The sequence below is a fragment of the Ictidomys tridecemlineatus genome, chromosome 1 (assembly GCF_052094955.1).
Source record: "Ictidomys tridecemlineatus isolate mIctTri1 chromosome 1, mIctTri1.hap1, whole genome shotgun sequence".
Lineage (NCBI taxonomy): Eukaryota > Metazoa > Chordata > Mammalia > Rodentia > Sciuridae > Ictidomys > Ictidomys tridecemlineatus.
The window spans coordinates 85,758,248-85,785,865 of NC_135477.1; the positions used below are offsets into that span (position 1 = coordinate 85,758,248).

Consider the following 27,618-nt stretch of genomic DNA (forward strand, 5'->3'; position numbering starts at 1 on the left):
TGAAAAGATCAGGTGGTTGAATCTTGGCTATACTATTGTAGTTATACTGCCATCATGTTAAAAATCAAGAATTCCCTTCAATTTTTAGATTTTAACTTGTTTCCAGAATAACACAAACATTTGGGGTGGGGATCATTGCTGGATGGATTCTGGACATTTATACCTTCCTCTGACTTCAGTCTCTCCGCATCCTAGTGAGGCGCAGGGCCTCCGCATTATAGATGATTAATCTCAAAAACAGGGAAGTGGGGCATTTGCTTAGCAGCCTCGCAGGAGGACAATCTGTTTTCCTAACCTGTTTTTAAACTGCTCATCCATGAAGGGCATGTGCTAGTTGACAAGAGATCTGCCTGTGTTCATGAGCCAGCCAGGCTGGTGTGGATCAGCCAGGCAGGCAACTCTCAGGTGTGTGTCAATCTTTAGATTTTTTTTTTTCCCTACTGAACTGAACATCATCTCAAAGGGACTGGAATTCAAGTCAGAGCCACTCTGTTTCCAGCAAATGATAAGGTGAGCCTCCCAAGGGGCTAGCTCCTGGTCTTAGATCTTCTAGAGCGGGGAGGTCTGCATTGGGCCGTAGTTCCCTTCTGAACTTGGAACTTCGTGAATTTGCGTGTTAGTTTTCTACTGCAGTACAGTCACCAACACAGAGGCTTAAAACTACATTCATTTATGAGCTCACAGTTTGGGAGATCAGACCTGGCTCTATTTTCTGGAGTTTCAGGGAAGAATCTGTTTCTGAACTCTTTCAGGCTGTTGGCAGCATTTGGCAACTATTGGGCTGAGGTTCTGATTTCTTCCTGAAGGAAGGTCACTTTCACCTCTCAGACCAGCAGCAGCTCTTCCACACTGTCCCTGGCTCTTGAGCTTCAAGTCTCTCAGACTTCCTCTTTCTGCCTTGTTCTCTGCCTTAAGAGCCACAGGAAGTTCTCTGGTTTTAAGGACCTACATGGTTAAATGGCACCACAATCCCTTGTTGAATTCCTCTTTAGGTCAACTGTGCAGAATAACATAACACAATCTTGGGGACAATATCAGCACACCTTCCCAGGTTTCAAGAACAAAGGAGTGTGGAATCTTTTCATGGAAGAGGGCATTTTTAGAAATCTGTCTACGACATTCTGACTCTGTTGCTGGTAATCAAAAAGGAGTTATTAGGGCTGGGGCTGTAGCTCAGTAGTAGAGGGCCTGCCTCACACGTGTGAGGTACTGGGTTTGATCCTCAACACCACATAGAAATAATTAAATAGATATTGTGTCCGTCTACAACTAAAAACATATATTTGAAAAAAAAGGAGTTATTAAAGAATAAGTGACTGTTAAGAGTGATCCCTGGGCACATTTGCTTGGTGTTATGGTTTGGATGTAAGGTGTCCCCCAAAAGCTCAAATGTGAGATAGCGCAAGAAGGTTCAGAGAGAAAGGATTGGGTTGTAAGAGTTTTAACCCAATCAGTGAATTAATCTCTGATGGGATTAATTGAAGTGTAGGGTGTGGCTGGAGGAGGCGGGAATTGGGGCTATGGCTATGGGGTATATAATTTGCATCTAGAGAGTGAAGTCTCTCTCTCTCTCTCTCTCTCTCTCTCTCTCTCTCTCTCTCTCTCTCTCTCTCTCTCTCTCTCTCTCCTTTCTGATCACCGTGATGTGAACTGCTTCCCTCTGCCACCCTCTCCCTCCATGATGTTCAGCCTCAACCCTGAGGAATGGAGCTGGCCTTCTATGGACTAAGACCTCTAAAACCATGAGCCCTCAAATAAACTCTTCCTCCTCTATAGTTGTGCTAGTCAACAGCAGTGAAAAAGCTGACTAAAACACCCGGGCTTCATCAACATTGCTAAGAAAGTTTAAGTGACAACTGCAGTGTGTCTTATGGACACTACCATGTCCCGTTCACTCTAAAGCAGCAGGCAGCAGGTCTCTGCTATGATTTAGCTGAAGTTTCAGTTTGTCTCCCAAAGGTTCATGTGCTGGAAGCTTTTTCCTGATGTGATAATGTGGGGTTTTGTTTATTTGTTTTTAATATTTTTTCTATTTGTTGATGTACATTTATTTATTTATTTATTTATTTTTATGTGGTGCCAAGGATCAAAGCCAGTACCTCACACATGCCAGGCAAGTGTGCTACCACTGAGCTACAAACCCAGCCCCAATTGATGATGTTGAGAAGTGTTGGAGCCTTTAAGAGGTGGGGCCTAATGGGAGGTGGTTAGGTCATTGGGGGCATCCCTCAGAAAGGATTAACATTGGTCTGTAGGAGTATGTTAGTTCTTGCAAGAGCAAATTAGTATCAAAAGAGCAAATCTGGCCTCTGAAGCTCTCTGGTTTCCTGTCTCATTGTGTGGTCTCTTTAGTACATGTTCCCACCACTGTGATACAGGCATCATGAGGTCTTTACCAGTGACCAAACAAATAATGCTACCTGATCTTGGAATATCAGCCTCCAAAACTGTGAGCTAACTAAAACCTCTTTTCTTTATTCAAATATCTTACCTCAAATATTTTATTATAATAACAGAAAACAGACTAAGTTTCCATGTGGTGGGGGGGTCCCAGAACTAGCAGCATCAACACCCTCTGGGAACTTGTTAGAAAGACACATCTCAGACCCCACTCAGATATACTGAATTAAAAGTTCTACTAGCAGGGCCCAGAGATCTGTGTTTAGGCCAGTTCTCAGGTGATTGATGCTTGCTCAAATTTGAGAACTATTTCTCCAAGGTAAGTACAGTATATGCTTTTTTTGTGTGGGGGGGAATTGAAAGAAGGGAAAATGTCAATAATTTGAAAATGATTTTTATTTCTAACAACCTATGATTCTGTGAATATTATAAAAAGTGATTACACTTTTTTAAACCAAAGGATGCATGGTAGGTACATCATCAATATGTGGGGGGGGGGCGGCGTGCACAAGCACCGGATCTTATACCCATATAGTGGTTAAACACACAGACTCAAACTCTACAGTCTTCTGTGATTACATCCTGATCCCACCAACTGCTAGCAGTGGGACTGGGCCAGTTGCTTAGTCTCTCTGAGTCTCAGACTCCCCATTTATGAATAATAGCATTTACTCCATAAGGTTATGAGGATCATGTGAGATGACAGAGAGAACATTTAGCATCCGTGATTATCAGTTGCATGTAATTATTTTACCTTGCTAAGTTTTTTAAAACTTTCTCCAGAGGACACGGGTGCACAGAGGACTGGAGCACCTGGGTCCTGGTCAGAGGCCCTGAAGGCCGTCCAATGAGGCACTACCTGGGTACTGAAGATCAGCTGCTCCTGGACCTGCAAGCAAAGGTGAGCCTTCTCTGATTCTGAGTGCAGCTGAAGTCCTGACACTACAGAGAAAGGCATTCCTGGTTGTAGTGTGTGCATGATTCCGTGTTCATCTCCTCCTCTGGGAAGTTCATAGAACTACGTACAACTATCCAATCTGAATGCTGAGTTAGCTGGGATTTGGAGAGTGGGACTGGAAACACCTGGGGGCCATTGCTGTGTGTTTTTATTTGTTATTTAGGGGTTTTATATATTCTTGTTGCTTTTCTTTGTGTTGTATCTTCAAAGGAACAAAACTAGTTTGGTCTACAATAGAGTCAAGATGTGCTTCTATAAAGTTTAGGTGAGGAAGATGTCACTTGGGGGACATCAGTACTGCTACCTGCTGCCTTGACTTCATAGGCCTTACCCCTCAAGCTGCAAGAGATCTTGCCAAGGGGCCCAAATGGAGCTTAAGATGCTGTTGAGCCAGAAACATGGGACGACGAGAAAGGCAGGGCTTCTTCCCCCAAGGACAGCTCTGCTCTCCTCAGCCTTCTGCGTCTATGGTACTGATGTGAGAGGCACAGCAGAGGCCACCCAGCGTGAAGCACTGCTGCCTGAAATGGAATCCACTCTCCCAGGCACTGGCAGGCAGTGACAGAGGGACTGATCCCCACAGCTGTTCCCCACCTGCAGCCCTGTTCCCAGGCTCCACATGGCTCCTTAAGCCCCAATGCCACCAAGAGAGCTGCTCAGCCTTGCTAGACACTGCTCAGCTAACAACCACAGGAACTCTCTGGGCGGATGCTGGCGGGTCTTCCCTGCTCTAAGCCATGTATCCTGGTGGCCCAGGGGGGAGGAGCAAAGCCTTGCAGACATACACACGATTTGAGGTCGGTCTCTGGCTGCAGCCTTAAGCAGCTGCCAGACGTTTCTGTGCCTGATGAAATATGAGTGTGAGCCAGGAACTCTTCTTCTGCCTCCCCTTGGAGGATGTCTACCAGCTTCACAGAGGGAAGCTCCCCGGCCCCCAGAGGAGCAGAGCGCATGGGACTGCAGATCTGGTAGGTTTTGGAAAGGCTTCCTAGCTCAGAGTCAGACACCAAAGATGCGCTCACAACTGCTTTTGCCATCCAATATTATATTAATTCCCCTTTGATATCCTCAATCTATGAATCCATTTGATTTCCTGAATGCAGACCCAAGTGACACAATTTTGGAGCCGTAGTTTCTTGTCTGCTTGGTAACTCCAGAAAGCCCACCAATAATTTGATTCAGATTAACAAGAACTCCAGAAAATAGTAAATTATTATCAATATACAATACTAAACAATGCTCATAAAATGTCACTGTGAAAGAAGCCTTAGAAATCAAGAGTCTGAAAAATGAAAAAAAAACTCTCTCTCTCTCTCTCTCTCAAAAAAAAATATTAAAAAAATTTTTTTAAAAAGTTTATACAATCACAAACAGTATATAGTGCTTGATGATGAAAATAGCAACTATGTTACTGGTTTATGTATTTGCTATACTCTATCATGATTATTTGAGTGTGGGTTCCTTCTACTTTTAAAAAAATATTTACTACAAATAAGTATGTTGTATTTTGCTGGCAATAAAAAAAAAATCAAGAGCCTGACCAGGTGTAGAGGCACACACCTGTAACCCAGCAACCTGGGAGACTGAGGCAGGAGGATCGCAAGTTTGAGGCCAGCCTGAACAACTTAGTAAGGCCCTGCCTCAAAAATAAATAAATAAAAGGCCTTGGAGTGTAGCTTAGTGGTAGAGCAGTTTCCTAGTATATGCAAACCCTGGGTTCAATCCCTAGTACTGAAAGAAACAAAAAAAAAATCAACAGCCAACACCACAGAGACATTCTTTTTTTTTTTAGTTTTTTTTTATATTTATTTTTTATCTTTATTTCACTTATTTATTTTTATGTGGTTCTGAGGATCGAACCCAGCATCTTGCACGTGTGAGGTGAGCGCTCTACCGCTGAGCCACAACCCCAGTCCCACAGAGACATTTTTAAAATGGTTCTAGGTAAGTAATGTTAGAAACCAAATGAGGGCTATAGTCTAATAGGATATATATAAACTAAGAATGTATACATAAAATAATACTCCTACCTACCTCATAAAACTACATACCTACTCTAGGAGAGATACCTTTCCTATTGATGCGATTGCCTCTGGGGGAGAAGGGGGTCAGTGCTGGGAATGGAGAAGGAAAGAAGAGAGGGAAGAAGATAAAAGGGAAGGACGGGAAGGATTTAGCAATGATGAGAACAAGACCATGTCCTGAGGAGTCTGAGTAACTCTGCCCTATGGACCTGAAGTTCTAGAACAAAAATAAAATAAAAGGAAGCAAACCCCAGTCTAACCCTTTCATTTTACAGATGGACACACAGAGGCTCAGAAAGTTGAGTGGTCTGGCTCTGGGGTTCTACTGCTGCTCAGTGGCAGAGGCCAGGCATCTTGACTCCAAGTTCACTGCTCTTTCTACTGAATCTAACTGCTGTGCATGTATGTATAATACCTCGATTCCTTCCTTCCCAATAGGTAATTCATCTAAGTATTCTTTTAACTAAAGAGGTTGATCATTGCTGGCCCAACTCATACCCTGGCCTGGGGGAAGCTCCCCATCTCTGCTTAAGGTCAGGGGTCTTGCAGGATGCCAGGTCCCCCAGCTTGCCTCTTCTTGAGAGACTGGCTGGAGTTGACATTTGACGAGGGGCCCCCTTTCCTTACCCAGAGTGTGTCTGGGTATGAGCTGGTTCCTGGGATGTGAGACTTTCAGCTTAAAACCAGAAAAGTACTGCATCAATGGGACAAATTGGTCACCCTAGCAGGAAATGATTTATAGCCTATATTGCTGGGTTCAAAAATAAAGCATGGACAATCAGGTTCTCATTTAGAAACAGGGAAACGAATGGAGAGAAGCTGTTGGCTGGAGTAGACATGCCATGGTGTGAAACGAAAGCAAGGATTGTTAGGAATTGCTGTGCTGGCCCCTAGCTAAACAAACCTTAAGAGAAGATACTCTGAGTAAGTAGTAAACACTGGTGACCAAGAGAACAGCAGAGCCCCACCCTTAAGAGACTGACCATGCAGGAGATGAGATAAAGTGCTCAAGACCATCTGTGAATGGCCTCAGATTCCTCTGTGGTCAATGCGTCACACCACTCAAGAGCCTATGAGCTCCAGAAATGTGGAGTGGGAATCTGTATGTGTAACTCCTGGGTTTTCCAACTTAGAGCTTCTAAGTGTGCTGGATTTTGGTGGTTTCTTTTTGATTTGGAAAATAAGATGCCTTGGTCTGGAGAGCACCAGCTTTATTCCAGAGAGAGGAGTCTGCTGGCGTGACCTTCTTCTTGGCAATGAAAGCAGAGGAACAGCCACAGCAGACAGAAGCATCTGGAAAGACTGTCTGCAAGGATATGAAATTGGCCATGGTGGTTTTTAAGAGAGAAGCTACTGAAAGCCAGTTTTCCTAAAATGTAGTCACACTGGTCAGCCTCATCTGGGCACAAGGAACAGAAATCCCGTGGGGACAGTGCTATAGAACATTGCCAAGGAGAGAGTCAGAGCAGAAGTCTCTTCTCTGGAATAAAGCTGGTTGCTCACCAGACCAATGCATCTTATTTTTCAAATTAAAAAAAAAAGTGAGCATAATCCAGAACATGCAGGAATTTAAGTTGGGAAACCCAAGAGTTACCCTTGCTGATTCCCACTTTGAGTTTTCTAGAGCTCTTAAAGATCTCAGTTGGCCAAAGCTGGTGTAGCAGGTTGTTTTTTCCAAAGGTAACTGTGACCACATGTGCCATTTCACTTTCTCCTCTTTCACTGTGACTTTGATACTTCCCTCACCAGAACCAGGGGTAGACGTCCCCTGCCCTTGAAACTGGTGGACTGTCTCAGAGTGTGGCGACTGTCACAGCTCAGGTATAAACCACAGTTTCCGCTCTGTGCATTGAACATTCACCATGGAACACTCTGGCCATCGTGTGAGCGGTCTGCCTGACCCTGGGGGGCCACAGCTGTTTTGTCACCACAAGGTCTGGGACCTTAACTGCCCATCTCTCGGTGTGTTCTTGTGCTTTCTCCTGTGTGTCCTTCTCTGCGGTGCCACTTCTTCCAGGTCTTTCCATGACTCCATGGTCTCAATTTCCTTATCACCTCAGACTATCCAACATCCACTTCTTCATGTCCCTCCCTCTGACTTTCTCCTTTAATTAAATATAATTAGAAGTCTGTCTAGATTACATCCATGCACATAAAAAGAGGTTTATGTTTTCTGTTCTTATTTTTAAAGACAGGTAAGGAGAATGTGTGGCACTGGAGTCCCTCTGGGGACCTCAGAACATCACCACGGCTTTGTCTCTCCTCTCTCCTTCCCTGACATCTGAATTTCTGTGCTGAGCCACCCTTCACAGGGGTGCCCCTCCTTCCTTGATCTCCAAGGATCCAGTCACCTCCTTCCCTTCCTCTCCTCTGAGCTCCAAGCATACTCAGGTCTCCAGACAAGCAAACCCCTCTCCCCGGCTCCCGTGCCTGGCGCCCCTTCCTCAACCATCTCAGCATTGTGCCAAAACTAACTGGCAAAATTGTTTGCACCTGTGCCTCCATCGTCTCCTTTCTGGGGCAATCCCTAAGTCCTCTCCCTCTATCTCCCAAGCTCTGAGAATTACTCTGACCCTGATCCCCCAGACCCACCAAGGGCCCAGATTTTGTGAACTTTTTCCAGCTCTTAACCTCAGGGCATTTCTGTAACATCTCACACCTGCTGCCGGCAAGGTGGGACCTCAACCTTGCTGCTTCTCTCTCTCCTCACCCCAGCCGACTCATCTTCCTCCTCTTCTACCTGCTGAAGGTATAGAGCCCAAGGAAGCCCTTGCCCACTTCTTACGCTTCCCTCCTTAGCTCCAAGGCCCCAGATGGCCAAGGCCCTGGGCAGCACCTCAGTAGCAGTGAGTCTGAGATCTGCAGCAGACGTTTCCACATGTGTGCACTTAGCCTTTTGTGAAACATCTGTGTGAAACTGGTTTTCACAATTTAGCAAACAGAGTCACATGGGCCTTATGTGTCCTGTGTCATTGTATGAAACTTTTAGCTTGGCTGGAATAATTCAGCCAGGGAGAGCCCTGGGTAGGCACCGAGAAGGGTTGAAGAATGCCAAGGGTAGGTGACTAAAGGACAGCACAGAGGTGGCCCCAGCCACGGTCCTGTTGTTCCCTGACCCAACACAGAGATGTCTCCTGCCCCAGTCAAGAAAGCTAGGAGGCCCATCTGCTCCACCCAGGGGGCCCATGGCAGCTAACTCAACTGCTAACATTGCTAATGCCATTTGTCCCTGGAGTTCTGTTCAAAACCATACTTAGAAGAATTTGGAGGAAACTCTGACTGTAGCCATGTTTTCATAAAAGCCACCCTCTAAGGAAGTCTGTAGACTTCAGGGTTAGCTCAAGTGTCAACAGTTTCTCCTCCAATTTTCATAATTATCATAGAAAGTTGTGGGAAAATGTTGAAAATCAGAAAAGTTGAAATTACAATGAAAATCCATATACCACCTTCTTCAACAATGGTACTGCTTGCCAGACTTGCTTCATCTCAGAGTCTTGGATGTGTTTTTATTGGCATTATATCATTTTTTGGTTGCTACTAAACCATTGAAAAGTAAGTTGTAGATGAACTTGAGATTTTATTCCTAACGTAGGTCTAAGAATAGGAAATTAGATGCTTCTTTTTAATCTTCATATCATTATCATAGTTAAGATTAATATTTTACAATATTATTTAATAACCAAGCCATAATCAAAATTGCCCATTCATCCTAAAAATATCTTTAATAGCTTTGTTTTCTCCAAGTCAGTAGATAACTGAGGATCACACATTGAGTTTCACTATTATGTCTCTATTATTCTCTATTTTTAGTCTATTTTAAACTTTTTTAAATAAGTAAAACCAATATTCAGTACAATACATTCATTTAAACTGTATGATTCAATGCATTTTAAAATGTATCTACTCTGACATTTACTCCTTTATCAAAATATAGAAAGTTCAGACATTTTCTCTTCAAAACCTATCACTAGCTCTGCCCCATCCGGTACCTTGTCAACCACTGTAAATAGTTTTGCCAGCTCAGAATCTTCATAAATGGAAGAATACAGCCTATGTTCTTTTGTGTCTCACTTCTTTCACTCAGTATATCTTTGAGATTCACCCAGGATGTTGTAAATGTGAAAAGCTTGTTCTCTGTATTGCTGAGCAGTGAGCCATTGTATAATATATTATGATTTGCTTATCCATCACCCCTAACAGATATTTGGATTATTTCCAGTTTTAGGCTATTATGATCAAAGTTGCTACGAAAATTCTTTACAACTCTTTCTGTAGACATGTGTTTTCATTTCTCTTGGGTAAAAATCTGTGAGTAGGATTTCTGGATCATATAAATATATATTTAACTTTATAAGAAATGGCCAAACTGGGCTGGGGCTGTAGCTCAGTGGCAGAGAGCTTGCCTAGCACATGTGAGGCACAATCCTCAGCACCACATAAAAATAAAATAAAGGCATTCTGTCCATCTACAACTACAAAAAAAATTTTTTTAATTAAAAAAAAAAGAAATGGCCAAACTGTTTCCAAAGTGTTAATAACATTCTACACACCAGTTTCTTTTTTTTAATATTTATTTTTTAGTTGTAGTTGGGCACAATATCTTTATTTATTTATTTTTATGTGGTGTTGGGGGTCGAACCTAGGACCTCGCCCATGGTAGGTGAGCGCTCTACCGCTGAGCCACAACCCCAGCTCAAGGTTGTAGTTTCTATGTGTCCTCCTCACCCTATGATCAGTCCTTTACATTTTACTATTTTTGTGAATGGTCAGTAGTATCTTTATGTGGTTTTGATTTGCATGTCCCTGATAACTAGAGATGTTTTATGTATCTTTTCATGTGCTTACTGGCCATTTGGAGATATATATTCTTTTTGTGGTATCTGTTCAAATATTTTGGCTTTTTAAAAAGCAGGTTGTCACCAGGCATGGTGGTGCACACTTGCAATCCCAATGGCTCAGGAGACTGGCGCAGGAGAAATGCTCATTCAAAGCCAACCTCAGCAACTTAACAAGACCCTGTCTCAAAAAAAAAAAAAAAAAAAAAGGTGGGGGTGGGGATTGGGGATGTGGCTCTGGGTTCAATCCTTAGTACAAAAACGAAAACAAAAAACCAGCAGATTGTCTTTTTATTACTGAGATATTCATATGAGTACTTTGCCAGGTTTATGTATTACAAATAATTTCTCCCACTCAGTGACTTGATTTTTCATTTTATTAATAGTGTCTTTTGAAGGATTTTGTTTCAAGGAAACCAAACTTATCAATACTTTCACTTATGTTTGATACTTTCTAAGAAATCTTCACCTATCTGAAGGTTATAAAGATTTTCTTCTGTGTTTTATTCTAGAAGTTTTGTAGTTTGAACTTTGGCATTTGGGCATATAAACCATTTAGGGGTAATTTTTTTTTTTTTTACATGGAGATAGAAGCTGAGGTTTGTTTTGTTTTGTTTTTTGCAGATGGCTCTGGCAGAAAGTCTAGGTAATTGTAAAGCTCACCTAGTTTCTTTGTTACCTCTTGGAGTATAGCCCTGTGCTGCCAAATATCTTGTGTCTGAAAACAGCTATTGGATTGATTTTATTCGGTTTTCTGGTTGCATGTGGCAGGATGACCACTCTGTCACTGATGGAAGCAGAAGAGTCATCAAGCATCTTTAATCCAGAATGGAGGTCAGCAAACTTTTTCTTAAAAGGTCAGGTAATAAATATCTTTGTTTTGCGGCCAACACTGTCCAGTTACAGTTTCTCAATTGTGTCATCATAGCACAAATGTAGCCAGAGGTAACAGTAAGCTAGTTAGAATGATTAGGTTCAAATAAGACTTTATTTACAGAAACTAGCAACTGACCTTTAGCCCTTATCTAGAACAATCCCCCTATCCTTTTCTCCCCTATGCCATTGACTTGGTCAGAACTCCAGCCCAGCTGTCTTATTAAATGCCCCAAATTCTGTATTCATCTGATTATCTTCTCAAGATATCACATAACACATTCCTTTATCACCCATATTTTCTATAAACTGTGATTTAGGTAAAGAGGCTTCATGAGAGCAGGTTAGATACTTCTCAGCAAGAATAACATCTTAGGTGATGTTGGGAATTTTAACGTTTGAAAAAGCATCATCAAAGTTGATACAACTGAGCTTTGATCATGAATCATTCATTCACCTGTTCATCATCCATCTATTGAGAGGATTTGTGATGCACTTACCTCTGCCAGGTGTGGTGCTGAGTGTTCTAACAAGCTACAGTGATGTGCTCCAACTTGCTTTCAGTGGAATGCTGATGGGATTGTTGGTGACGTAGAAGCACAGTGCTAAAAATCTCAGTACCTATCTTGATGGGCCAGGACCAAAGGATTCACTGTATCAGCAATGCTTGTAAAAATGAAGATTCACTAGCCCATTGGGCCAATGAAATGAAAGTCTTGATGAGGTTCAGAAAACTGTATTTTAATTGGTTCCATTGTTATAATAGGTCAAAGAACACTGAAAGCAGGTGTGATGAAGACATTTTATTAGGAGGAAAACTGAGAAGAGGCTATATCTTTCATGAGGTCAACCAGAGAGGATTTTATGAGGCAATACTTTAGTTACAAGGGAAAAGGCTTTTGGGCCTGGGGTGATTTTAAAGTTTATCCGTAGCTAGGCATGGTAGCACACACCTGTAATTCCAGAAACTCAGGAGGTAGAGGCAGGAAGTTCAAAAATTCAAGGCCAGCCTCAGCAACTTAGCGAGGTCCTAAGCAACTTAGCGAAACCCTGACTCAAAATTTAAAATTAAGGGGCTGGGGATGTAGCTCAAGGGGTAGCGCGCTCGCCTGGAATGCGTGTGGCCCGGGTTCGATCCTCAGCACCATATACAAACAAAGATGTTGTGTCTGCCGAGAACTAAAAAAATAAATAAATATTTTAAAAAAAAATTTAAAATTAAGGACTGTGGATACAGCTTGGTGGTCAAGAACCTCTGGGTTCAATTACTAGTACCAAATAAATAAATAAATAAATAAAAATAAATGTGCCCATAAATTCTTTGTGACAACTCTTTTCAAAAGGTGACAGCTAATTCCTTTTCCCTTCAGTGTGAACCAGACTGAGTCCCTTCTAACAAACGGAATAGCAGAGTGATGGTGCGTGGCTTCAAGCATTGACCCTTAGCAGTGCAGCACCTTCTGGCTCTCAAATCTCTTGCTCTTCAGGAAGCCAGGATCGCAGGATTGTGAAGCCACTCTGAAGCCCCATGAGAGTACACCAGGAAAGGAACTGAGGCCTCCTGCCTCTAGCCGGCATGAACTTGCTGTCATGTGAATGCCTGTCTAGTCCATTCAGGTTGCTGTAACAAAAATACCATAGATTGATGGGCTTCTAGATCACAGAAGTTTATTTCTCCCCAGTTTTGGAGTCTGGGAAGTCCAAGATCAAGGTACCAGTTTCCTTCTGTGTCCTCACATGGTGGAAGACGGGAGGGAGCTCCCTAGGGTTTTCTGTTAGAAGGGCACCAATCCCATCCTGAAGGCTCCGTGCTCATGATCTGATTCCTTCCCCATGGTCTACCTCCAAATATAGTCTCATGGATTAGAATTCAACCTATGAATTTAGGGAGGACACAAATTTTCAGTGCAGAGCAGTGACTATCTTGGAAGCGGGCTCTGTGGCCCCAGTCACATCTTCAGAGGGTTGCAGCCTTGGCTAACGTCTTGACCTCAACCTCATGAGAGAACCACTCAGCCCAGTGGCTCCCAAGTGGCCGAAAAGTGATAATATATATCTGTGATTGCTTCGAGCCCCTCATTGTGGGGTAGTTTTTTTATGCAACAGTAGATCATAAACACAGGGGCTTTGCACATAATGTGGGGACTAGTGCTGGGCTCACGTGGGTGAGCGCCATCTCCCCCTCCACCTGGGGCAGCCAGCTGGAGAGCAGTGTGGAGGGGGCTCTTCCTACTTCCCTGTTTGACACATGTGTCTTCCCGACTGGCGGCTGACCTCACAGTGAAATTCCCAGGCAGAAATACACCCGGCCTCCAAAGAATCAAGAGTGGTGGCATCCGCCCCCTGCGTGAACTATGTTTGGAGATGACGCCATTGCCACTCCTTCCGCACAGGGTGTTCTTTTAAAACTTCTGTCTGAATGGGAGACAGCTGGGCAGCCCCACTTCTGGCTGGGGAACAGCTTTTCCCAGTGGAGAGCCAAGAGCACATCTGGGTAGAGACAGCAATGTTTCTTTCATTAACACCATGTTCTAACAAAACCAGTCGACTGGCCAAGATTTTGAAAAATAATAAAATGATGGTTTGGTGCCAGAATATTCCAGTTGACTTCAATAGAGCCAATGGAGAAAGGTTAAAATTTAAGGGATCACTAATACTTTTTGATGAGAATGAGTTTAGGGGTGAGGGAGTCAAGTACAGTATTGTCCTATTTCATTGGTTTTATATTTTATAGGTCTTTCTCTAGTACATATGTGTTAAAAGTGACAGTGCTTGCTTCAGGAAAGATTTATGTTAAATTCTTTTTAAAAAATAGACTCAATCTAGTAAATTCATGGCTAAACAGTTCACAGAAAAATGATTCAAAAGGCTTTTTACATTTAAAATGGTGCTCCACCTCACGCATAGAGACATGTAAATGTGACTGGGGCCACAGAGCCCGTTAAAACTGTCCTGAGTTATGATCTGCTTAAAAGACTGGCAGAAATTCAAAAGTTGGATCTGGATGATGCACCATGTTGATGAAACTTCAAGGAAAGTGGGCATTTTTGTATGTCACCAGTGGGAATGCAAAATGGCACTTATGAAGTAGAATGCAACAATATCAAAGAAAATCACATGTGCATTCACATTTTAAAGTAACAGTGGCACTTCTCAGAAATTACCCTGAAGATATACCTTCACAAAATAAGAAACAATATAAGATGAAGTTATCATTCTGACATTATTTGTAAAATTAGAAGATTAGAAACTACCTCAACACCCATTGTTAAAAGACTGGTTGAATAAACAGCAGGATATTCACATATTATGGTACTTTACAGGTATGTAAGGGAAATGAGAATGTCTGCATATGGAATGATTGCCAAGGAGATATTATTGTATTTTTTAAAAGTAAGGTGCACAGCAGCATAATTGTGTGTGTGTGTGTGTGTGTGTGTGTGTGTGTGTGTGTGAATGTGTATATTACCAAAAGACACACTGGAAAGAAAGAACTGGAATTAATAAAAAATAATGATGGCCTGCTGGGGGTGTGGAAGAGAGAGGAAGAGAAAGAATGGAACCAAGATTTCTCTGTATTTTGTATGTTCAAAATAAAATTAAATCAAACTCCAAAATTAACCTTAATATTGAACATAACTTAGAATAAATGTTAACATCAATTTATGATTTAAAAAAAAAATCCCTTAGTAATACTGCAAGTGCTAGAAACAATGTCCCTCTAACAGCAATGAGTAAACTCTGACTCTCCAGATCTTGTGTCTAAATTCTTTCTTTTTTTCCCCTAAATCTACTTTTCAAAGGACCCAGGTCTGGAGAAGTGGCTACTTTGGGGGCAGTAGAAGCCGAGTGAGCGTGGGGTAGTTTGTGCCAGGAAACAAGATAGTTCTCAAAGACTCTTGGGGACATGACCAAAGGAGAGAGAGAGGGGGGGGGGAGGGAGAGAGAAGGATCAGAGTCTCAGAAGAAATTTACATGCCAGCTCCTTAATTTGTGCTATGAACTAAATTGGGTCCCCTAATCCCCAAATTCATAGGCTGAGGTCCTAACCCTCAGTGTGACTATATTTGGAGACAGGGTCTTTAAGGAGGCAATGAAGCATAAAAGAGGTGCTAAGGGTGGGGCCCTAATGCAATAGGTCAGGTGTCCTCACAAGAACAGAAGGAAACACCAGGAGGTTCTGCTCAAAGCAAAGGCCATGTGAGAACATGGAGAGAAGCGGCATCTGCAGCCACAAAGGGAGGCTTCACCAGAGAGCAGTCCTGCCAGCACTTTTTCTTTTTCTTATTTCTTTGAATTGATGGGTTGTAATTATACATAATGGTGGAACTCGTTACATATTTGTACACGCACACAATGTAACAATATACTTTGGTCCATATCATTCCCCAGTATTTTCCCTTTTGATTAGCACCTTGATCTTAAACTTCCAGCCTCCAGAACTGTGAGAAGATGAATTTCTCTTGTGTAAACCTCCCCGTCTATGGGACCTTGTTGTGGAATCCCTGGCAGACCAATACACTCTGAAAATGGGTGATTGAAGGGAAGGAAGTAGTCCCTCATCTTGCCTTTTTTAGGAGCAACTGTAACTTGTTCCTGGTTGATGAGTGAACCCTCGCTCTTCCTTATAGGAGGATGCCATGAAAGATGAGGATCACCCAGGAAGCCATTAGGTAAAGCTTCGCTGGGGAACAAACAGGGATGTGCACTGTCCCAAAATATCATCCCAAGTTGTGGTGGTCACCACCTTAGAGTTCAAACATAGCATCCCTAAATGTGGAGCAACCTCCTGGTAGGTACCCTGAAATGTGATGAGGTGTAACTGTTTAACAATAATCTACTCAAGCTTTTGAGTCTAACTTCTAGTTTCCAGGGACACAGGCAATAGTGGACCATGTTAACCAACACTGTGAATGGATTGGAATGCAAGACATAGCACCACTGGCCAGTAGTGAAATGAAAAGGAAAATTGACTGAAGTAGTAGTCAGTATTAATTAAAAAAAAAGAAAGAAAGAAAGAGACTTTTAAAAAGGATCATTTCAATATGGCCTGAATATTAGGTGATAATATTTTCTCAATATTAAATTTTCTTAACCTGATAGTTGTATTATTGTACTATCAGTTTTTTTAAAGAGACTGTTCTTATTTGTAGGAGTTAAATGCTGAAGCATATATATGATGTGTCAAAAGGCATTCTACTGTCATGTATAACTAATTAGAACAAATTTTTAAAAAAACTTTTTTAAATGATGAAGTATTTGGGAATAAAAAATTGTGTTAATAGTTTACTTTTAAATGGTTCAATATTAAAACAATAATATTGTATTAGTCAGGGCTCTCCTGAAAATACAAAACCATAGGAGATGTGTGGATGCATGCACACACATGCATGTGTATGCAGAGAAAGAGGGATGGGGTGAGCTAGTCTTGTGAGACAAAATACCTGAGAAAATCAACTCTATAAAGGAAAATGGGGTTTTTTTGGCCCCTAGTTTCAGCCCATGATTGCTTGGCCCTGGCACTATGTGTGGTAGCACAGTACTTCATGGTGGGAGCTTATGGGCTTGTTCACCTCATGGCTGCTGGGGAGCAGAGAGAGAAAGGGAAGCAGAATGGGCCAGATTTCCATATCTTCTTTGTCCCCTAGTGATATAAATTCCTCCCTAGGGCTCACCTTCCAAACACGCCACCACTTCCCAATGGTGCTACAGTCTGGGGACCAAGCCTCCAAAGCCTGGGCCTTCAGGAGACATTGAAGATCAACTACAGTAAAGCCTTATTGTAGGAACTGGCTCACACAACTATGGAGGCAAAAAGTCCCATAATGTGCAATTTCCAAACTGGAGAAGCAGAAAGATTGGTGGTGTAATTCAGTCTGAGTCAGAAAGCCTGAGAAATAGCAGGGATACAGAGATCTCCTGCACCAAAAACCCAGGAACAGGGAGCTCTGGTGTCTGCAAGCAGAAAATGCATGTCCCATCTCAAAAAGAAAGTGCAGTCACCCCATTATTGCCTTTTTGCTCCATCCAGGCCCTCAACAGATATTGTTCGATGCCATCTGTACTGGTGAGGACACTTCACCAAGTCTACTGATTCAAATGCCCATCTCTTCCAGAAGCATCCTCACAGACACAACCAGAAAGCATGTTTTGCTGGCTCTCTGTGCATCCCATAACATAGTAAAGTTGGCATAAAAATTAACCATCCTACCATATTATATACATTCAAAATAAACACCATTGAAAAATGTAAAATCTTCCAGACAAAAATAAAAACACCAATTCTAGCATTTTTTTTCACAACAAAAAAATTAGAAATAGTATCAAACAAAAGGAAACTGTTGGGGGAAAGTACAGCCACTTGTAAAGGATCATCTTGGAGCAAGAATGTGGCTCATTTCTGGGCAGAATCCCCTGAAGATATCCCAATCTTATGTCACTTAATAAAGTCGTTGTGATAAGTTCTTGAATCCATGTGTTTGGCAGGAGAAATCCAGTGACTAAATGAATTTTGCTGATCTCTTGTTCTTAATGCTTTTGTATTTTCTGATTTGCAAAACAAGAACAGCTGTATATTGGCTCAGCAGCCTTCCCTTCTCCCTCCCCTGTCATGGTGGCTGTGGCCAGGGACCTTCAGCCTGGCTGAGAAGACACAAAATGGCCAATCAGAAGCTGACATGGCAATGGAACCCAACCACCATGGATTTCCCTCAGCTGAAGCAATCTCCCTGTCAATCCACATCAGCCTTGACTAACCCACAACAGACACAATGTTCCTAAACTCTGCTCGGCCAATCTGATGTCGGTAGCTGCAATTTAGATGGTCTAGGCCCTCCTACCTCCAGCTTCCCTTATTAGCATTGTTCTTGCCTTTCCTGCCTGCGACTTCCCCGACCCTCACCCTTTTGTGGACCCGTGAACCTCTCCCAGGAACAGCCCCCCTCCCAAAAGCCTTCTTTGGGTGCCTCATTCTTGTTCCATGGTTCCTGATCTCGTGCACCCTTTCTGCTTTACATTTGGTGCTGAAACCCGGGAGGAGTTCAAAGCTTCCCCTTAGGGAAAGCCACTACTCCTCTCTGCCACCAGAACGACCAGGGATCTTTAGACCAGTGGCCCTCATCCGATCTAGTAAACGTGAGATAAGTCCCTTTCTCTTTGATCTTTTGACTCCCTCCCGATTGCCAGGACTCTATCCATAAATTCAAGTCCCGTCAAAGACTCCCCTCCCAACCAGTCCAGGCCCCCAGTGGACTGTATAGATGTCTCGGTCCCTGGCCAGGCCACTCCATTCTCTGGTGAGCAGAGTAGATAATTGGGACGCCTTTTTCCTCCCTGCTCACCCCAGGTGTCGAAACATCATGGGAAATATAGAGTCCACTCTTGATCCCCAAACCCCCTTTATACAGACATTTTTCCAAATTGGGACTCGCTCAGGACTTATGCTGTACACAGCTACTTTTCTATTCCACCATGGCCTGGCCACAATACACTTTAGATAATGGCTCTAAATGGCCTCCTGAGGGGACTTTTGATTTTTAAAATCCTCACTGATTTGGACAATTTCTGTGGACAGATGTAAAAGTGGCTAGAATTTCCTTATTTTCAGGCCTTTTGGGACTTGGGCTCCTGTCCCTCTTTCTGCTCCACCTCCACTTTCCAAGTCCTCCTCGCTAAAGAAACTGCTCCTTCCAAGTCCCCCTCTGCTCCTGTCCCTGACCCCTCTCTGCTTACTGAACCTCCAGAGCCACTCTCCTTACCACCCTCTGGACCCTCCTGTGCTAACCCTCCTCGTTATCCAGAACCAACTCCACCTGAGTTAGACCACCCTCCCTCCCCTGTCTCTTCCCCAGTGAGTGCCCATACCAGGTCTCGCCAAATAACTCAAGATCCTGAACTTCTCTGTCCTCTCCTCGAGGTGGCAGGATTTGAAGGCATCATTCGGGTTCATGTCTCTTTTTCTCTATAAGACCTCTCACAAATCCAAAAACATTTAGGCTCCTTTTCTGCTGAACCCACTACCTATATCAAAAAATGTAAATGCCTTTCCCAAGCCTTTGACCTTACTTGGCATGTTGTCCATGTCATCCTCACCTCCATCCTTACTCGGATGAACGCAGTCCAGGTAGCTGCACGGGACCATGCAGCCAGGTTCATTTGACTGATGACACCATGTCTACAGGCACAGCCGCAGTCCCCGACACTAATCCTAATTGGGACTATCAAAATGGAGAACAGGGCCAACGCGGCTGTGCCTAGATGATACAATGTTTGCTAGCAGGCATGCAGGCAGTTTCTAATAAAGTTGTTAATTTTGATAAACTAACAGAAGTCACTCAGGGGCCTGATGAGAACCCTGCAATGTTCCTTAACCGCTTAATGGAGGCCCTCGCTCTATACTAGATTAGAGCCTGAATCTCCCTCTGGGGCGACCATTCTGGTCACTCATTTATCACCCAGTCAGCCCTCAATATTATAAAAAAGCTAAAGTGGTCTGAGGATGATCCCCAAACCCCCATTCGAGATCTGGAAAAATGGCCTTTAAAGTTTATAATGTCCATGAGGAAACATTTGAACTTAGCCAGCAGACCTGCTTACAGAAAAAGGTGGCACTCCAGACACAAGCCCTGGTTGCATCTCTGCAGCCAGCCCCGGCCCCCACCAGGGCTCCCAGGGGTCCTCAGGAATCTGACCCTCCTGGGGCCTGCTTCAAATGCAGACAAGAAGGCCACTGGGCCCGCCAGTGCCCTAACCTGCAAGCAGCTGGGACATTGGAAGAGTGACTGTCCCCTGGCCAGTCCCTCCCTAGCGCCTCAACATGGGGGTATGGCCGGACAGGCAGTCCCTTTTTTTTTAGCTTCTGTGACTGTCTGACAACTGAAGAAGCCCAGACTCGAGGACCCCATAATCCTCACCAAGCTCCAGGTAGTGGGTAGATCCACCACCTTCCTGTGGACACAGGGACCACCTATTCTGTCTTGCCTGCCCACTCTGGGTCTTTATATCCTTCCTAGATCTCAGGCATGAGGATAGAAAGAACACCCTTCTCCCCAAAGAAAATGGCCAGTCTGACATGCTCCCTAGAGGGACATCCTTTAACCTACTCCTTTTAGTTATCCCTTCCTGTCCAGTTCCCCTTCAGTTCCCTCCAAGATGTTCTCCAATTCTTGGGGGCTACTCTCCAGCTCTCACCCCATGCCCCTACTACCCAAATCCTCCTCCCCTTGATTCAATCCACTATAGACACACCCTCCCCACCACCACTTATCCCCTCCCCTCAGGCCTCGTAGACCCCCAAGTCTGGGACACCTCCAAACTGGTAATAGCAACACACCATCAACCAGTGCAGGTTCAGCTAAAGTCCACCTCCTTATGAGACTCTCCCTGCCACACTCCGATCCTACCTGTCCACAAACCGTCAGGAGCACACTGCTTAGTACAAGATCTCTGTTTAGCCAACAAAGTGGTTACTCCCCTTCATCCAGTGGTCCCAACCTTATCCTCTCCTCTCTCACACACTGCCCTCAACCTCTCATTTCACAGTTCTAGATCTCAAAGATGCCTTCTTCACTGTCCCTCTTCACCAGATTCTTACTTCCTGTTAGCTTTCACCTGGGAGGACCCTGACACCCTCACCTCACATCAACTAACCTGGACTGTTCTCCCTCAAGGCTCCCGGGAGAGTCCCCACCTGTTTGGACGGGCACTGGCCCGGGATTTAGCTTCCTGTGGTCTCGGGGTCAGTCCCCTCCTACAATATGCAGATGACCTTCTCTTATGCAGCTCATCTTTAGAGACTTCTCGGGAACACACCTACTTAACTGTTTAGGTTCCTGAGGAGGCCGAGTTTCCCCAACCAAAGCTCGACTCTCAGTCCCCTAGGTTACCCACTGGGCATTCTTCTAACCCCGACCTCCAAAAGCCTCACTGTAGGCAGAATCCAAGCTCTTAGGATCCAACTCAGCCTCCTGAGTCAGCAGACCAGATCCTCTCATTTTGGGGGCTCACTGGATTTTTCTGACATTGGGTTCCCAATTTTGCTCTTCTTGCCAAGCCCCCTTTCCAGGCAGCCAAAGACACTCCTGTTGGACTGTTGGCATCTCCAGTCCAGGTCTCTAGATTTTTTCCTCAAATTTAGAGATGCTTTGATCTTCTCACCTCCACTCTTTCTACCCAGCCCCAACCGTCCCTTCCACCTCTTTACAGATGAAAAACTAAGGATTGCCACTGGTCTTCTGGCCCAGCCTGTTGGACCCTCCTACCGTCCTGTAGCATATCTCTCTAAACAGGTCAACTCTACAGTACCGGGATGGCTATCCTGCCTCTGGGCCCTCTCAGTGGCAGCAGAACTTACCAAAGAATCTCTAAAGTTGACCCTCCTTCAACCTTTGACCATTTCTTCCACCCGTAGGCTCCAGGACCTCCTTGGACATAAATCTCCCTCTCTCTCCTGGGCCCCTCTCAAATTCAGGAGTTTCATTTACTTTTCATCAAAAACCCTACCATTTTCCTCTGTGCCTCTTCACCCCTTAACCCGGCTTCTCTTCTCCCCAACGTCTGGCTCTACCTCTCCAACTACCCACTCTTGTCCTCAAGTACTTGAGGCCTTACGTCCACCTAGGGAAGGCCTCTTCAGCAACCCCTTGCTGGCACCAGACTTGACAATTTTTGTAGATGGAAGCTCAACTGTCAGGCCAGGCAAGCTCTGCAGAGCAGCCTATGTTGTGGTTACTGCTTTGTCAGTCCTGGAGGCCAGCCGCCTCCCTGGTTACAACCTCTCAGAAGGCAGAGCTCTTTGCCCTCATCCGAGCTCTCCACCTTTCAAAAGGCAAGTCAGTTAACATCTATACTGACTCCAACTATGCCTTTCTTGTTACACATTCTCTCGCAGCCATCTGGAAGGAGAGGATGCCTAACTACTAAGGGCTCCCCTATAGTCAATGCCTCGCTCACCTCTAAACTCCTTGAGGCTCTCCCCCTCCCTTCCTAAGTTGCTATTATACACTGCTGGGGTCATCAAGCCACTTCCAACCCCATAACCAAAGGAAATAACAAGGCCAATGTGGTGGCTAGAAGCTTAACCAGCGAGCCACCCATGGCTCTCATTCTCTTTCTCATTATGCCCACCAAACCGGCCTACATCCAGCAGGAACAGACTGACCACCTGGCACAAGGGGGCCAGATCAGAGATAAGGGCTGGATCTTCCTGGGAGACAGGATTGCCCTTCCTCAACTCCAAGCCCGAGATCTCCTCTCCGACATCCACAATTCATTTCACAGTGGTCCCCAACCTCTCATTCAATTCCTCTAACGTCTCTTTTACCTGCCTGGCATGTGTGACTTCATTCAATTGGTCCACTCCACATGCTCGATATGTTCCTCTGTTACACCTCAAGAGGGCCTACAACCCTAGGTCCCCACTCATCAGATGCAAGGAAACCAACCAGGCAAAGATTGGCAGGTAGATTTTACTCACATGCCCAGACACAAAAAGTTCCTATGTCTACTCACCCTGGTTGGTACCTATTCAGGATGGATTGAGGCTTTCCTTACCTCTCGAGAAACAGTGGAAACGGTGGCCTCAGTCCTCATTGAGCAGATCATACCCGGGTTCAGCCTTCCAATATCTACCCAGCCAGACAATGGCCCCTGCCTTTACTTCCCAAAGAATCCAACAGGCTTCAGAAAGCCTCAACATCTCCTGGAAACCACTTCACTTTCCTTACAGGCCACAGTCCTTGGGGAAGGTTGGGCAGGGGATCTCAAGGACCACCTTACAAAACTCCCAATCGAGCTTCGAATCTCCTGGCCCAATCTGCTTCCCCTTGCTCTTACCCAAATCCGAGCTGCCCCTAGAGCTCCCACAGGGCTTAGCCCCTTCAAACTGCTCTACGGCCGCCCCTTCCTGATGACCATAACCTTCCCATTCAACACCCCCCCTTCTGGTCTCATATCTACCTTATCTCACCTTGCTCCTCCGGGAACATGTGGACCGCCATCTTCTTGCCCCAATAGAACTAGCTCCTTCCGAGGGTCCACTCCTACCAGGACACTGTCCTCCTAAAGGAACTCCATCCTTGGTCACTCCAACTACTCTGGGCAGGATCTCATATGATGATTCTCACCACTCCTACATCAGCCAAACTACTAGGCCACTCCTCTTGGTATCATGTTTCTCGCCTCAAGCTTGCCCCAGGCCCTAGGTCCTGGTCATCCCAATTGGTGGGACCCACTAAACTCCCACTTCTCCTCTTGAGTCTGTTCCTACAGGTGCTCCTCACCCAAACAATGCTGCCTAATTCCTTTGGCTGTCATTTCCAGGTACAGGGGACCTGGGATGGTAAGACCCAGACATTAGGAACCAGCGATTGCCAACCTGCTGGTTGCCAAACAACTGTCTCCATTCTATTAACCGGCCTCCGCCTTCTTGGTAGAGAGCCACCTATCCTCTGCTTTCTTTATGACCAAACCAAGCAGTATTGCAAGTCCCAACCAGTTATTTATGGAGGATGACCTCACTCCTCTTGCAATATGCACAAGGTCAAAGGGACCACCCAAATCCAATGTTTGTATGCCTATTCTGGAGGTAGGACCTACCTGAATATCAGAGATCCTTGGGACAATCACTGGGCAGCAGGAGTGGAGGGAAAACTATACACCTGGTACTGGGACAGTGACCTCTATTGAACTCTTAAGATTTTCTGCACCTACATCCGAGTGATTCCTCAGCTCCACCAAGAAATCCTCCAGAAAGAAACTGCCCTCACTCAAGAAGGGAAACCCGTTTTCATGGCTGGCCCTTGTACATCAGGGGCTACAACTCCTAAACTACTCCAGGATCAATGATATTTCCGATTGTTTTCTGTGTGCTGCTCTGGATCGCCGCCCCCCTCCACTAAAGGCAGTCCCTCTGACCTTTCCCCTTAACAATTCCCAAGGGGGTGCTGCCTCTCCCCCTCTGAGAAGGATCCCCCTCTTTGAAAATCCCCTGAAGCAGCAACAAAATCGTTCCATCTTCTATGCCTTGCAAGCCGCCCCCAGGTACAACGTGACTGTTATGGGGTCCTCTCAAGTCCATGCACCCGCAGGATTTTTCTTTTGGTGTGATGGGATGTTGATGAAAGTCATCAGCTCCTCTACTGCCACTTCTTTCTGCACCCTGTCACCCTAGTTCCCCAGTTAACACTCTATGGGCAGGCTGAGTTTCTCTCGTTGAGCCTGCCTCCACCCACTAGATATAAGCGGGCCTCCTTTCTTCCAGTGGTCGTGGGTATTTCCCTTGCTTCTTCCCTGATCGCCTCAGGCATCAGGGCCTGGGCATTGGGCTACAGCTTAACCACAACTACAGAGCTTGAAGAAAAACTACAGCTAGCTGTCGAAGCCTCTGCCAACTCCCTGGCATCTCTCCAGAGACAAATAGTATCACTTGCATGGGTCGCTCTCCAAAACAGGAGGGCCCTAGACCTACTCACCGCTGGCAAAGGTGGTCCTGTCTATTCCTCAGGAAAGAATGTTGCTATTACATCAGTGAGACCGGCCTAGTAGAAGAAAACATGGATGTGCTACATTGGCTGAGTGAAGAACTGAGATGAAGGCAGCAGCCGTCCATTCATTCCTCCTGGGATGGTGGAACTCAGCCCTTTTACTACTTGGTTAGGTCTGATTGTGGGCCCCATCCTCATGATCTGTGTCTTGCTAATAATTTCTCCTTGTCTCCTCAGATTTATCCAAAATCACATCAGCCAAGTCTCACGGGTGGCAGTAAATCAGATGCTTCTCCACCCCTACAGCCGCCTTCCCAATGACCCCCCAATTCCTGACCTTCCCTAGCAATGCCCTCCTACCAGCAGAAAGTAGCCAGATGAGAAATGGCGCCCTATAACATCAAAGAGGTCGGGATGTTGGGCCAGCAGGCTTCCCTTCCCCCTCCTCTTTCATGGTGGCTGTGGCCACCTGGCTGAGGATACCCGAAATGACCAATCAGAAGCTGACATGACCACGGACCCCAACCACCACGGGTTCCCCATTGCTGAAGCCATCGCCCTATCAACTCACATCAGCCCTTAGTAACAAGCCACAGACACGATGTCTCTAAACTCTGCTCAGCCAACCTGTTGTCATCAGCTGCAATTTAGATGGCCTAGGCCCTCCTACCTCCAGCTTCCCTAATTAGCATTATTCTGGCCCTTCCTGCCTGCGACTTTCCCGGCCCTCACCCTTTCACGGACTGGTAAACCTTTCCTGGAATGACCCACAATAAACCTTCTTTGGGTGCCTCATTCTTGTTGCATGGTTCCTGATCTCGTGCCCTTTCTGCTTTACCCTATAAGCAGAACAGGCTGGAAGGCAGGGAGTTGGACTTCCCAGGTGTGAAGAACCGTCACAATCCAGGTTAGCAGTGGCAACACAGAGCTTCTCCCTCCCCCTTGATTGTTTATGGGGAACAATCTAAATGTTCATAAATCGGTGGGTGATTAAATATATTATTAGTTACCCCAATATAAAATACCACAGATATTCATATAGCATAGTCTTTTTAAAATTCAGCAGTATTTTGAGGAAAAAGAATCTTTTTAGTTAAATGCTATTTAAATAAACTGTTCCCGAATGCTGGCAGCCAGCCAGTCTTCAACGTGGCCAGGTGGGAGACAGGGGTACTGGCTAGAGCTCCACTGCCAGCCAGGCCGAGCTTCCAGCTTTTCTCCGTGTGGACAGGCTCCATGTCCAGTCCAACCCTGTCAAGCCCCCTCGCACCTTCTGTGCCCCGGGGAAGCTGTCACTGCAGATTTCCTAGCTGACTCCAGGATTTTCCGGAAGGCTCTTTCTCATACAGGATCCTGCAGTCACAGGCTATCTGCCTATCCCACCTCCCCGGCAGAAGGGGCCACACCCTGCGGCCACCATCCACCGTGGCTTTTCCTGATCAGTTCCACCAGTGCCTGCTGCTCAAGGTGCTTACAACAGGGGCATCACGTATTGAAGTAAATTCTTTCAGGTTGGGGAACCAAAATTGCCTCCCTGATAGCAAAGGACACCCTGCTTCTGGTTTATCTTAAAGACTTATACTGACCTTGAAGTCTCCCTTTGAAATCTTGATAAACATGTGGCCCCTCACTATTCTAGCTCCCCTTTAACCTGGAAGGATTCCAGAGAGAGAAGTTTCCAAAGCCAGCAGACGACTGTGGAGAAAGGTGAGGAGACCTTATAGGAGCTCGTCTGCAGTTCCAGTTCCAGACACAAAGTGCATCCCAGGAATGGGCTACTGCGAGAAGCCGTCTAGGAGCCTTGTGTGAACTGAGTGACCTTCAAGCCATTAGGCAGGGAAGCCTGGTTTTAGGAACTCCCAGGCGGAATCCACTGGTGGAGAATGCTCAGTTTACATGGATGCCCGTTTGAGCTCACCGCTCAAGTTCAAGCACAGCCCCGTAAATGGGAGTGACCCGTCAAGAACCAAACAACCTGTTTACTGCACCAAGACAAGACTCCTCCCACACTGAAACCTTATTCCTACTGATCCCCTTTGATCTGTACCGCTATAAATAAAGCAAGCACAGGCTTCTTCTTTGTTAGAGCCAGACCCTTCTGGTGGGCTCAACTGGTCACATCCCTGCTTTAAAACCATTCTTGCCTTTTATTTGTATTTCTGATATTTTACTTCATAGCTTTTATTTTGCAGCCAGCCCATCCCTCCAATGGATACCCATTCTCTCACCCATGCGGGAGGACATGAGCAACAGGCCAAGATGGGAGAGGGACAGTTACCTGGCCACCCCATATGATGGTGCTGACATCCCTTTCCTATGGTCATTCAGGGAGGACACAGTCTTGGAGTCAGGCAGACCTTGGGGCAGGTGCTGTCTCTGAATCCATGTGTGGGAGCTGTCATGAGTTGTAACCTCTCCAGGACGGCAAGAAGGATGCCTGAGACCCAGCAGGGAAACACTTAGCTTGCACCTGTAAGAGGTGAGCTCTGGTCCCACTACAGGGCCGCTAGATTATACTCCTGCTCCACAGAAAAGGCTGAGAGCCCCAGCAACTCCACTGCCCTCCACTCCCCAAGGGAGGAACAGAGTTCCAGAGCCTAGAAGGGGACTCTTGGAGGCAATTTAGCACCCAAAGGTGAGGGAAGTCTAGTAATTTACCATTACCTGTACATGGAGGGTCCTAGGAGACTAGACAGCCAGGAAAAAGGCTTCTTCCTGGTCGAGGCACGGGGCACAGGAAGACCCAAGATCTCCCAGGCCTCGCTGCCATTCTGGGTCCAGGACAAAGGAGGCAGTCTTCCTCCTCTGTGAAAATCCCTGAGAAGCCATTGGGCCCAGCCAGTGCCATAAGCAAGAGTCACTCACTAGTTCAAAAGCCTTGAGGTTTGGCCCAGGACAGCAGCGGTGGTTCATGCCCCCCTCACCTCCAGCCTGCCAGCTTCTGGCCCCTTGAGCCACTGAGCGACCTTGAGAACTCACAGTAGTTCACTGACTGCCCACCCACGGCCCTCCTCCCAGTTTTCTGTCTGCCACCTGCCTACTCAGGG

At 45.4% G+C, this 27,618-nt stretch overlaps 1 protein-coding gene and 1 long non-coding RNA gene across 11 annotated transcripts; one reads left to right on the forward strand and one right to left on the reverse strand.

Moving 5' to 3' along the window:
- The first annotated feature begins 267 nt into the window (after positions 1 to 267).
- LOC144376327 (uncharacterized) lies at positions 268 to 14,844 on the forward strand. Of its 9 annotated transcripts, none has more exons than XM_078043685.1 (7): positions 268 to 510; positions 3,184 to 3,301; positions 3,569 to 4,326; positions 5,658 to 5,784; positions 10,842 to 10,863; positions 10,989 to 11,051; positions 11,857 to 12,349. In XM_078043685.1, exons 3-7 carry the CDS (start codon positions 4,213 to 4,215, stop codon positions 11,969 to 11,971), a joined length of 441 nt encoding a protein of 146 aa, XP_077899811.1. In that variant the 5' UTR covers positions 268 to 510; positions 3,184 to 3,301; positions 3,569 to 4,212; the 3' UTR covers positions 11,972 to 12,349. The 9 variants fall into 9 exon arrangements, 6 of the variants coding, with proteins under 6 accessions (XP_077899811.1, XP_077899781.1, XP_077899791.1 ...); XM_078043690.1 differs by lacking the exon at positions 268 to 510 and adding an exon at positions 1,879 to 1,995; XM_078043655.1 differs by lacking the exon at positions 3,569 to 4,326 and having other exon boundaries at positions 283 to 510.
- Positions 11,879 to 27,618, reverse strand: LOC144376330 (uncharacterized). 2 transcript variants are annotated; one of them, XR_013436655.1, is made up of 2 exons: positions 27,437 to 27,618; positions 11,879 to 12,711 (listed from the first exon to the last, which is right to left on the reverse strand). It is a non-coding gene; the product is annotated as an uncharacterized LOC144376330 (long non-coding RNA). The 2 variants fall into 2 exon arrangements; XR_013436652.1 differs by lacking the exon at positions 27,437 to 27,618 and adding an exon at positions 27,236 to 27,430.

What these genes read in the sequence shown, in the direction of transcription:
- LOC144376327 (XM_078043655.1), top strand. Translation starts at nt 359, where the DNA reads ATGAGCCAGCCAGGCTGGTGTGGATCAGCCAGGCAGGCAACTCTCAGG. An exon ending in TCCTGGACCTGCAAGCAAAG is followed by an intron (nt 3,302 to 5,657) that starts GTGAGCCTTCTC and finishes TTCATTTTACAG; the next exon opens with ATGGACACACAGAGGCTCAG. An exon ending in GGCTCTGGCAGAAAGTCTAG is followed by an intron (nt 10,864 to 10,988) that starts GTAATTGTAAAG and finishes TGCATGTGGCAG; the next exon opens with GATGACCACTCTGTCACTGA.